At 44.7% G+C, this 12,431-nt stretch overlaps 1 protein-coding gene across 7 annotated transcripts in view; it reads left to right on the top strand.

Moving 5' to 3' along the window:
• Positions 1 to 12,431, top strand: part of Tead1 (TEA domain transcription factor 1) — a 222,925-nt gene that overhangs the window by 157,552 nt on the left and 52,942 nt on the right. For 4 of the 7 annotated variants that reach the window (XM_021166757.2, XM_029479285.1, XM_029479282.1 and 1 more), the window contains exons 3-5: positions 5,203 to 5,267; positions 7,674 to 7,736; positions 7,826 to 7,888. In XM_021166757.2, the coding sequence (XP_021022416.1) occupies positions 5,203 to 5,267; positions 7,674 to 7,736; positions 7,826 to 7,888 (191 nt within the window). The remainder of the gene's footprint in view (positions 1 to 5,202; positions 5,268 to 7,673; positions 7,737 to 7,825; positions 7,889 to 12,431) is intronic. The other 3 variants (XM_021166759.2, XM_029479284.1, XM_021166760.2) reach the window with 1 other exon arrangement.

The raw sequence follows: 12,431 nt of genomic DNA on the forward strand, positions 1-12,431 counted from the left end.
AAGAAAGAAAGAAAGAAAGAAAGAAAGAAAGAAAGAAAGAAAGAAAGAAAGAAAGAAAGAAAGAAAGAAAAAGAAAGGAAGGAAGGAAGGAAGGAAGGAAGGAAGGAAGGAAGGAAGGAAGAAAGGAAGGTAGTTTTAATAGACTCAGCCATACGGTTTCTATTTTGGTTTAAAGGATTTCTGTCTATATTCTATTTTCAAATAATTATTTAAAATAATTTGAGTCGGCTGTGTGGTGGTGGCTCATGCCTTTAATCCCATCACTTGAGAGGCAGAGGCACGTGGATCTCTGTGAGTTTAAGGCCAGTCTGATCTACAGAGAGTTTCAGGACAGCCAGGGCTATACAGAGAAACCCTATCATGACTACCCCCTCCCCCCAATACAAAAAGATCAGGTTAATAGGTTAGCCTGTACTTCCCAATTAAACCATATAGCACAGTAATTGAATTAGATGGAGTGGGTTGAAATAACACAAGGCTTATAAGCAATATTGGCACATTACTTGCTAGAGAATTGCTCAGGCTGCTCAGGCTCCTGTGAATCCTCTTAGGGAAGACACTGTCTTCGTATGTTAAATCAGGCAGTTTTAATATCTAAAAGACAAATTCTGGAGTAGGGCATGAAAGAAAAAACTCCAGGCTTTGTAAAGTGATCCTGTTCATCTCTGGAGCAAGGATGGGATGTTGAGAGAAAGATAGTAAGCTTTCTTATTATTGTAATACAGGATCTCTCTGTGTAGCCCTAGCTGGTACCCACCCTCCCAGCTTAAGCTAAGCTTTCAGTGAAATGGCCAGAAGGGCGAGCTCAGCACATCGCTTCATTAAGGATGTGCTTTAGAAGAAGAGGCTTTAGAATCACTTTTCAGCATGATTAAAGCACAGTGCCATTTGCATAGACTCTAGGGATCTCAGGCACTTGTGGCTCTCCTAGACAGCTATCTTACTTCTTCAACCCAGTGCTACGAGAAATCGAAAGTCTTTATGTCGGTTACATCTTCTCTGTATTCACAGAAAATAAGTGAGTTTGGGGCAAGAGCCTCTTTTGTGCCGCCTGGACAAGATCCAGATGAAATTGCATGTCGCACAGAACCCTGGCCACTCAAACAGCCCCGACTGGCTGCCCAGAGAGGGCCCAGTGCTGGAGGGTGCTCAGTTGATCTGTGGACATTGTCATTCAGGTCTGGTTTCTGGTAATTAGGCACTCCTGACTGGCCTCGCTGTCAGTGAGCCTTTATGACAAATTGCAAAATCTGCACAGCCTTCTGAGAGATGGACAAGTAGGCCCGATGACACTACAGGGGATATTGGCAGCGAGCAGTTTGAAAGGGGATGCCCACCCAAGCAATCCCCAAGCCGAATTCAGAAGCCTGTCTCCTCCAAATGCTCCGGGAAAGATACATTCAGTTAGAGTGGAGATCTGAAAAGATTTTGACAGGCTGGAATGATAGGCTCAATTTAATAGGGTGAGGTGGGAGTAGAAAGAAATGGAAAGTGTTATATTTGGGGTTTGAAAATACCAGCAGATCTGAATGGAAGAGGAACAGGGTAAGGGCTGAGTGTGAGGAACAGCCCCCACATGGTGGCTTATACCATTCATCACTCCAGTCCTTGGGGACCTGACATGCTTTTCTGGCCTTTGTGGGCATGCACTTCATGCACAGGCATGGTAATAAGACACTCATACACATACAATTAAAAAAAAAAACACAATAAATAAGTAGTGATAGACAGTAGCCTCAACAGAGGAGGCGTGTGTAGGCTGAGAAGGTGATAGGTACACTCAAGCTCACAGCATGGCCATTTCTAGTTCTGCATACTCTTCTGAAAGGAAGGGAGGCAGAGGATAGACTGAGGATCCAAGAGGATCCCTGAAAGACAGCTAGGCATCTGTGTGAAGGTTTTCTAAGAACATCTAGAAGAATCTAAAGATGAAAATTAGAAGAAACCCTGTGTAGTTAGGACCCTTGTCTTATTAATCTGCTTAAAGATCCAGCAGGCCTCTTCATCTATTCTAAACAGTTGGCTCAGGCTCAGGGGTATTTTATGGTTTCAGAGAAGAGAGTGAGTAACCCAGGGGTACTTTGTGGCACCAGGACACCTTTGTCTTCTGTGCTCTGTGTGTTCTGTGGCATCCTGAAATAGGCAGCTGACGGCTCAAGTTCCAGTAAGGACACAAAATGTTTCAGGCTGCATTGAGTTGTCTGAGTCACGGCATCTCTGAGCATAGTTTAGTGTGTCCTGCCAGGTCAAGGGGTCACCTGCTCACCAAGGCCGGGCAGTGGTCACTGGCTCACTGGGGCAGTGTATGTGTTAGTGACTTTTGTCTCTTTGGTCAAATAACTGACAGAAACAACTTGAGGGAAGCAGGATTTGTTTTGGCTCACAGTTTAGAGGGCACATCCCTCATAATGGGGAAAGCTTCATGCTTGGCTCACCTTAGTTCTTTGTGGTATGAGCTTATAGTGCCCTCTGGAAAGAGACAGTATTGGTTTTTAACCCTCAAAGCTTACCTCCGCTGACCTCATCCACCAGCTAGAGTCCATGTCCTTCAGGCTGCACCTCCTCCCTAGACAGTGTCAGCAGCTGGGGAACCTGTGTTCAGACATAAGAGCCCTTGGGGAATATTTCACATTCAAACCACAGGCACTCTTTTTCTTATATTACTCTGTGCCCAGCAAGGTGCTAGCTGTCCAGGACGGTTGTCTAAGAGAAAAGGGTTCTGTGCTCTTCAGGTGTGCTCTGTGTCTGAAAAATGAGAGACAGAGTACAAGCTCCGTAGACAGTCCATGACAGTTAAGGTGCATCCCGGGAGAGGAAAGACTGGAACGTACTGCTACCAGTAGCTCTGGTGTCATGTTAAAGCAAAACCATGCTCAGCAGGGCAGGGAGACACTTGCAGAGTGATTGCCTTTAGACCCGAGCTTGCCAGTAGGGCTAAGTGAAGACCATGAAATACATTGTTCTATAGCTGTGTGGTATAGAGTATATATATATTCCTGGAACAGTTGAATATGACTCATTGGACCACTCTAAGAAGGATTCACATCTTCAGGACTGGGTTTTCTTTCTCATGGTAGCTTAGTGGTACTTTTTTTTTTTTTTTTTTTTTGCCTCTCAGCATCTTCTGGGGGAATGCTTTTATGTCGCAGCATAGTTCTTTTGCATCATAACTGTTTTAACATTTCAGTTTGCTAGCAGCAAAAGAAAGAAAAGTTTTTTTGTTCAGATGTTTTTCTCTTGGCTCAAGGTGACAAGACTTGGAGAAGGTTGAGTCACTTGCCCTAACACACAGGCATGAGAACAGCCTTGTCTGTAGTTAGCTGCGGTGCAAAGACCACATTTTGGATCTTCTGCTCCCATACTGTTGAGCTTCCTTTGGCTGCTGTACTTGGCAGCCATGAGAGCCTCACTCTCTTGTGTCTATAATGAGGTGACCACAGGGAGAAGCTTGGCTGAAGAAGAAAATGACCATTTAGAAATACGGACTGAAACAGAAGATCTGGGGTCGTTTTCTTCCAGACTAAATAACCTGTGTGTGTGTGTGTGTGTGTGTGTGTGTGTGTGTGTGTGTGTGTGTGTGTGTGTCTCTGTGTGTGTCTGTGTCTCCTTTCCAACTCAGCACTTTATGTGCAAGCAAACAAGATCACACAGGCTTTTTTGTTTGATCTTTTGAAACAGGGTTTCGCTGAGTAGTCCTGTCTATCTTAGAACTCACTCTGTAGACCAGGCTGGTCTCAGGGATCCTCCCGCCTCAGCCTTCTGAGTGCTGGCATTAAAGGTGTTGCCATCATGCCAAGCTATACTGGCATTTTCTTAAAAGACATATTTCAATCTTGGTGACTGGACAAAATTTAAAGTTAAATGCTTTTTATCTTAATTTTCCTTAGTAAATATTTTTTCCAGACAGTTGTGCTGTTTTTCTATCAGGAGTGAACTGAAAAGGCTCCAATTAAAAAAGGGGAAGGCGGTGGTGAAGAAGTAAAATGTAAAAAAATTTAGGCCTTTAGGCCCAGGCTTGGGAATGTGGCCTTTGTGGCTCAGTGCTCCAAGGTGTGCTGGTCTTAAAACAGATAGTGACATTCCTTCCTCCTCCCACCCACTTCCTGGGTTCAAAGAGTGTTCATTCAAAGAAAGTCACCCTGACCAATACCTGAACTTGCAATGCAAATGTGCTATTGTTAGGGGCTCTTTGAAACTGTCTTGAGAGATAACCTGACACTTGTGACTTTGCACTTCCTTGTGACTCTTAACTGGTATTTTTGGTATTTTCCAATAACGCCCTCCCCACCTCCTTGAGTTGTGGTTTCTTCCTTTAAATATCCCCTTATCCAGCTACTCGGGGCGCCATGGTCCTCTACCCCTGCGTGGTGTATGACCGTGGGCCCGAGAACGCTCTTGAATAAAAATCCTCTTGCAGTTTGCAGCAAGACCGTTTCTTGTTGGTGATTTTGGGGTGTCGCCTCTCCTGAGTCAGAACATGGGGGAGTCCTCACGTTGTGGGTCTTTCATTGGCACATGCCTTTGATCCCAGCACTCGGGGGGTGGGGGGTGGGCAGAGGCAGGTGGATTTCTGAGTTCGAGGCCAGCCTGGTCTACAAGTGAGTTCCAGGACAGCCAGGGCTATACAGAGAAACCCTGTCTCGAAAAACAAAAAAAAAAGGGGGGGGGGGCGAAAACAAATCAAGGTCTCCTCTTGACCAGACTGGTTTAAAGGTTCTGATTCTCCTGCCTCTTCCTCCTAAGTGCTAGCATACAGGTGTACAGCGGCATGCTTGGGTTATTGCCACAAGCAATTCTACCACCCATTCCAATTAAGGAGTCTGCCTTTTCTTTTATTATTTGTCTTTATTTTTATATATACACATGTTGTGCCTGGGTGCATATATGTATGTGCACTTCATGTGTGAGTGGCTGGATGCCAGAAGGTGGTGCCAGATCCTGTAGAACTGCAGTTATGGATGGCTGTAAACCACCCTGTGAGTTCATTCTGGAAACTGAACTCAGAACCTCTGGAAGAGCAGCCAGTGCTCTTAACCACTAAGCCATCTCTGCGACCTCTGCCATTCAAAATTCTCGAATAAGTTTCTCTTCTTAGCTTTTAGGGGCTTTCTTTCTTTCTTTCTTTCTTTCTTTCTTTCTTTCTTTCTTTCTTTCTTTCTTCGTAAGTAGCCTACCTTATTGTAAATTCTTTTTTTCTTGCAGGTAGAAATGAATTGATAGCCAGATACATCAAACTCAGGACGGGAAAGACAAGGACCAGGAAGCAGGTACAGTACCCCCCTGCAAGGTTTGCATGTCAGCGAATGGCCCGGAGACATTGGGCTGCCTTGGCTGCTGTGCTTTGGCTCGAGGAGCCCTCGTCCCAGTGCCCTGTAAGGAGTCCGTGGTGTAGTGGTTTCTCTGTGGCCCAAGCATGTGCTACTGCACTGCATACACACATGGGAGAGTTCCCTGCCAAGCCAGTGTCTGAACTTGCCCCTTGCTTGGGGTTCAGTCCTGTCTCCCTGTGCCCCCATCTCCCTAACATTTACCAGAGTTGCAGAAGGCTGCAGGTGCACTTACCCTGGCAAGCCAAGCGATTTGGAGGTTCTGTGCATTTGAATATCCTGCAACGATTATATAATTGCCATGCTTTCAATGAAGTCACGCCAGTGGCCTTTAACAATGGCCTAAAAGTGACACTGAGCAAGGAATACACTTCCAGGGCACTGTGGCTTCTTTAGCAATGGCTTTTTGTCAGCCTCTGCTGTGACTATAAAGCAGGTACACGTTTGATATGCTGCGGAACAGGAATGGGAATTATTTTCTGACTCTGGCCAAGGCTCTGCCTTCCCTGGGTCTTCTGGACACAGAGCAGCCCAGATCTCTGATATGATCAAGTTCCCAAATGAAATGGGTGGAAAGTCAGTCTCTAAGAACAGAAAAGGAAATGAAAATAAGCCACCCATGTGATGGGTAGGTCTGTGACAGGAAAACAGTTATTTCTTGATGTTAACCTGTGTGGAACCACAGTGTAGCTGACTAGATGTGGTGGAGTGTACCTCTAGTCCCAGCTACTTGGGAGTCTGAGGTCTGAGGATCTTTTGGGCCCTGGAGTTCAAGACCACTGGGGTAATATAGAGACTTCATGGCAGAATAATTAAAGGGAGTAAGGGGCTATAACTGAATCCTGGGTGCAGCCAATCCACCCGTGTCTCTTCAAGGTTCAGTGCTATTAGGGTGCCCTGGTGGGGGTCGGGAGGAAGCTTCCTTTCTGGAGTGTGGAGCAGTAGACTGGGCTGTCCCTCAGAAATGCTGCCCATGCTGGCCCCTTGCTAAGTCAGCAGAAAGGGGTGGCCTCCTGCCAGCACAGAGGCAGGCAGGCACTGTCTGTTGGGGATGCACCCAGCCATGGCCCTCATCAAGGCAGAGAATCAGAAGTGACTCTGGGTGCAAATGAGTAACAGCGGGAGCCAGATGAAGGAGGGAAGAGGACGGGGAGCCATGCTTCCCTGGAAATGGGAAGAAAGGGAATTATCGTTTGAAACTCAAAAGGCATTTAACCACCAAAAGATCTTTAATAATCTGGAGTCACTGGAGAGTTAGAAATGAGGTGACTGCCACAAAGCCCAAGTCACTAAACTTGTAATGGGAAGGTTCAGAGTCTCCCAGTGCAGACAACAGGCTCTCCTTCCATCTCAAGTGCTGAACTGGCCTGTTGGCCAGCAAGCTCTGGTCACTTGCCCAGTGACCCCTTCACTGGGGGATCTTCTAAATTTAATCAAGTCCCACTGAAATCGATGCGGTTTTGCTTGCCCAGTGGAATCACTGTGTTAGAGGCCTGTCTGGCAGTTTTTCCGCACCCAGCATCACCCTCGGGGTGCCTGTTGGCCACAGTTGGCGACACCGCTCTAGTGTTGTTCAGCAAAGCTGAGTGGTTTTTCAGACCAGATTTTTAACTGGCTGGCTGGTTGTATTCACACATCTCTTTTTGTAATAATATGCAGATCCACTTGGCTCCCAGGCGATTCCCAAAAGTGTGGAAGGATTAAAGACATTTTAAGGGGTTGGGGCGGGCAGGGAGGCTCGGCTAACTGGGTCCCATTTTTCTTTGAGATCTAATTTATGTGCCAGTATTATTTCAGCATTTGCCACAGAATCTAGAGTCCTCCAGGAGATCAGAATCCAGCGCACAGCCTCAGCTTTGATTCTGTAGAGCATGCTAATTTGTGGACAGTCCTCTCTAAATTGAGAAAGGGGGATTTTCTTTCTCTCCTGATACTGAGAAGCTGTAAATATTTTAATTTATCTCTACCCCCACCTTTTTAAAAATTTCATAAAGAAAGCATCCCTCCTCTCTCTTCTTATGGCTCTCCAAATAAGGTTTTCCCCAGCACCCACCTCACATCTCTCCGGGTGGGAACATGGAGGTGAGCCTGCCTAAAGTTCTGAATCAAGTCACTGCCACGAGGACCCTGCCCATAGAGCTTTAGAGGGGTGCTGGGGGCTTGGTGTCTGGCTGGGACTGTATGTTCCTAACTGCAGAGCTTCGTTGAGATGCAAATAACCTCCCCTACCCCACCCCTCCCAAGGAATAGAGATTTTATATTTGATTTCCTTTTTTGTTTTTGTTTTTGTTTTTTTGTTTTCTTTTTTCTCGTTTTGTTTCCCCCGCATAAACCCGAAAAATGTAGGTGTCTAGTCATATACAGGTCTTAGCAAGAAAGAAAGTTCGAGAAATTCAAGCCGCCATTAAGGTACGTCTGGCTTGCCCAGTTGTAGGGGGCTTTTCATCTCCATGGTTACAGGCTTTTCCTTTGTTTTCCTCCCTTCCCCTACCCTGCAGGTGTCTAGTCACATTCAGGTTCTTGCCAGAAGGAAATCTCGTGATTTTCATTCCAAGCTGAAGGTATGCGCTTTTCTGCTTTTTGGCTCGTGGTTGCTATGCACCTCACTTCCTGTTTTCCATGGTGACTGGTGAATGCCTGGCGCTGGGATTCTTGTAACCTAGCTTCCTAGCATGTGAGGGCTGTTTACATTTCTTTGTGTCTAATCTCTCTGTTTTTTGTACGGGCCTCACATTAAACTCTGTGTGTGCGAGTGTGTGCAAGTTTCCCAGTAACAACGCAATCGCAGTCGCAGTTGCAGCAGAGAGCTGATCTCGATAACTTCAGCACAGAAATGCAATTAAAAGAAAAAAAGAAAAAGAAAAAAAAATCTTCTAATAACTGTCCTGTAGCAATTTGTCCCCAGAGAATCAGCTAACGGATAGTCTAGTATACCTTAAAAATAAAATAAAATAAAAAGAACTGAAAAGGATGAAATTGTCTCCAGTTGTTATGAAATGACTTATAATACATTTAGCACTGATTCTAATTTATGGTTTTGGTTTTTGTTTTTTTTTTTAATTTTTTTTTTTTTTTTAAATACTTACAGGGCTGGAGAGATGACCCAGAGAACCCTGGTTTAATTCTCAGAATCCTTATAGCAGCTCACAATTGTCTATAACTTGAGTTCCAGGGGATCCAATGCCATTTTCTGGCCTCTGCCAGCAAAACACACATATACATAAGATAAATAAATACATTTTTATTTTAGTTTTTTTTTTAAGATTTATTTATTTATTATATGTAAGTACACTGTAGCTGTCTTCAGACACTCCAGAAGAGGGCACCAGATCTCGTTATGGATGGTTGTGAGCCACCATGTGGTTGCTGGGATTTGAACTCTGGACCTTCGGAAGAGCAGTCGGGTGCTCTTACCCACTGAGCCATCTCACCAGCCCTAAATACATTTTTATATGCATCTCCTTCAACACAAATTGTCTTCCACGTTGTCTGATATGCTGGTTTTTTAGTGGGTCTCCTTAGTAGAGAGAGCTAAACCAGACACGGTGGCTTATACTGGTGATCCCAGTAGGAAAGAGGCAGGGAGCATGGCTACAAATTTATAATGAGATACCATCTCAAAAATACAGAAGAGAGCGCTGGCATGGTGGCGCATGCCTTTAATCCCAGCACTCAAGAGTCAGAGGCAGGCAGATATCTGTGAGCTCCAGGCCAGCTTGGTTCACAGAGCCAGTCTAGGACAGCCAGGGCTCTGTTACACAGAGAAACCTTATCTCAAAAAAAACAAAATAAACACAGAAAAGAGATAGAAATAAAGAAATTTGCAGATACGGCCACAGGCAAAAACAAAACAATAAGACAAAACCTAACGATGGTCTTGAAGATAAGATAATCAAGCTTGCTTCATGTTTAGCTTTTTTTTTTTTAAATGGGAAACCATTTATAACCAAAAACCATCCACAGTAAGAAATAACTAAATACAAATTTAAAAATTAAGGCATTGATAATTTTAAATTCCGAGTTCCTTTTCCTGCTCCAGTTTAGTGTGCCTGGCATTTACTTCTCTGAAATGCAGTAATTCAGAGCCCCTTGGGAAGGTCTTTATTTACTATTTATTCATAGTAAAACTTAGTTTAGGATCCCATTGTTGTTATTCTCTTACATCCTTCCCCCACCCACTTACTACATTTGTGGTTTTGTTCCACAACAAAACAGTGTCTGTTCTTAGTGCTGAATGCTGATACCCCTCCCCCACAAGCCTTCAACTTTAAAAATACAAACCAGGATGCCTGACATAGGATGACTAGGTAGGAAGGAAAATAGGTTATGCGCTCTGCAGTGGACAGCATGCTTGCTCGCTGGCTCGCATGTGTGGCTGATGGTGGCTGGCTTTGAGCTGCACTGGCTGAGCAGTTGAAAGGCTAAAGGAACTTTCTAGATCTTGCTTTTTAACCAGAGGTGCTGTACTCTCTCTACATGTATGTAACGACCCCGGTGCTTGCTCAAGTTCTCACTCTTATTCTAGTTCTCTAGGCTAATGAATTAACAAATGTACGAAGAAGTTTACAGATACCAATTTTGTATTTCCATCTCTGATATTACAAACTATCTCTCCACTGTGTGTGTGTTCTCCATAGACATAAGGGGTGGGAGTTGTGGTGGGGGTGGGGCTGGGGTTGGGACCTGAATGGAAACCTCAGAAGGTAATTTAAAAAACAAAAACAAAACCAACTGTGTGGCCGGGCAGTGGTGGCACACACCTTTAACCCCAGCACTTGGGAGGCAGAGACAGGTGGAATTCTGAGTTCGAGGTCAGCCTGGTCTACAGACAAGGTTATACAAAGAAACCCTGTCTCCAAAACAAAACAAAACAAAAAAACCGAAAAACTGTGTGACTCAGAAGAGATCCTATTGAGGTATGATGAATCACTTGGCGGTTTTCAACTTTAAATAAATGTCACAGTATTATACATAACACCCGTATTCAGACAGATAATGTTGTTAATATATTTGTTCTTAAACAACGAAGAAGACTCACTCTTCCTCTCTACTTTCAACCCACTCTTGGAGCAGGCCCAGGGAGCAGGTGTCGGGCAGAGGCTGTTGGATGGCAGTGGGCTCCACATTTGAGCCTCAGCAGCACTTTCAGTCGCTCCTTTAATTCTTTTCTGCCAAGTCTCTTGGAGACATGGAGTCCTCTGTGGTCTTTCTTTCCATTAAAACTTCCAAATGTTCCAGGCATGGCACTTATCAGTGGGCTCTTGATAGCCACCCCCCTGTCTCAGGGCTAGGTATATAAACGGGACTCTGAGATATAGGACACTGTTGGCTGTTAACAGAAAGAGCCACAATGGGATGTGAAAGGAGCCCCATGACCATGCCTGGAGAATGTGTTTCAGAGTCTGGGGTTTCAAGGACAGATGTTGTGTTCCAAGCTTTCTGTGTTATCTCATTGAAACTCACAAATTAGTGCTCTATTGTTCTGATTTCAAGAAAAAATACAGAATAAATTATGGTTCAATGGGTCAAGTCCACAATTGATTTGACAAAAGCTACCAAGCCTAGTAAAGAGCAAAGAGAGGATTTGAACTCAGCTCTTTCTGAATCCTAAACCAGAAGAATGCTTCATGTCATCATATTGTAGAGAAGTGGCCACCCCACATTCCTTGGTTCAGGACACACAGCGCTTCCATTAAGTGTCTATCCTATACCATTGAGCCTGTGGTTAACATACGGAGATAATTTAGCATGGACACTGGTGGTCATTAGTAACTTAGTTGGGTGGTAGTACCTTGTCTGTTCTCTCAGGGTAGTAATACAGTAAAAAAAAAAAAAAAATGGCTGTTGGCATATCTGCTTGTCAGTCATACGTCCTATGGACGTTTTCCTATGGACATTTTAGTATGATGTTGCTTTACTATCCCTCAGCAGAACATGAGTGCATAGTCTGCAGATCTTGCAGCGGGTAGGTGGTCTCAGAGTCCTGTCTCAGCTTTCTCTGTTGGGCTCTGGTATCTATCGGCACATTTGAAAGACACAGGGACAGGTATCTTCGTAGAGTTCACCATCGGGACAGACTAATTGTCCTAGTTGAATTCCCACAATAACTGATGAGATAAATTCACTACACAATTTGAAGTCATCTTAAAAATGACACATCACTCTTGAGTATGCACTGGGGGGTGGCAGGAACTGGCCAAGATTACACGAGATACTGTGTTTTCCTTGAGAAAGGAATAGGAAGGAGACTTGTTGGGGGTGACTGATGAGTTGGCCATTACTGGTCTATACTCTGAGGTATTGCCTCTTCTAGGCTGCTCATCATGTTTCCACATATCCAGAAATCCAAGTGGGGTACCCGTGGGAGTGTGTAGTGCGTTGAGCAGTTGTCTACCTGTCCTGTGAATACTAAAAACGATGTCTCATTTCTTTGTCTTCCTAAAGAGTTGGTAAAAGTGGCGTGTGTATAGCTGGGTCCCTCCTGGGTACACTTTGCCATAAGCCTGTTTGCTTTAAAAAGTGTGTGTGTGTGGCAGGGTAGAACACTTGAGAAGGTCGGAGAACAACTTTGAGGCATCTCTTATCTCCTTCCAGCAATATGGGTCTCTTGTGAGGCAGTTGTCGACATCTCTCCACCTCCAGCCAGTTTACTTCTCCTTTTCTAGACCAGGGAGTGAGAGAATTTTTTAGGCTACTGGTTTTCCAGCAACCCTGTTGTCTGCTGTGATAAAACACCATGACCACAGGCGACTTGGGGAGGGGAGTGTTTATTACAGCTTACAGTTCTCAGGTCATGATCAAAGTCTGGGCAGGAATTGGGAGGCAAGAACTAAAGGAGAACCATGAAGGAATACCGCTCTTGTCTTGCTCAGTCTGCTTTCCTATACAACCCAGGACCACCTGCCCAGGAATGGCACTACTCCTAGTGGGCTGTGCCCTCCCACATTAATACATTAATCAAGAAAATGCCCCTAGAGTTGCTTTCAAGGCAATCTGATGGAGGCTCCTCTTTCCTAATAACTCTAGCTTGTGTCAAGTTGACAGAAAACCAACCAGGGTGTGTGTGTGTGTGTGTGTGTGTGTGTGTGTGTGTGTGTGTGTGTG

Source organism: Mus caroli, chromosome 7 (assembly GCF_900094665.2).
Source record: "Mus caroli chromosome 7, CAROLI_EIJ_v1.1, whole genome shotgun sequence".
Lineage (NCBI taxonomy): Eukaryota > Metazoa > Chordata > Mammalia > Rodentia > Muridae > Mus > Mus caroli.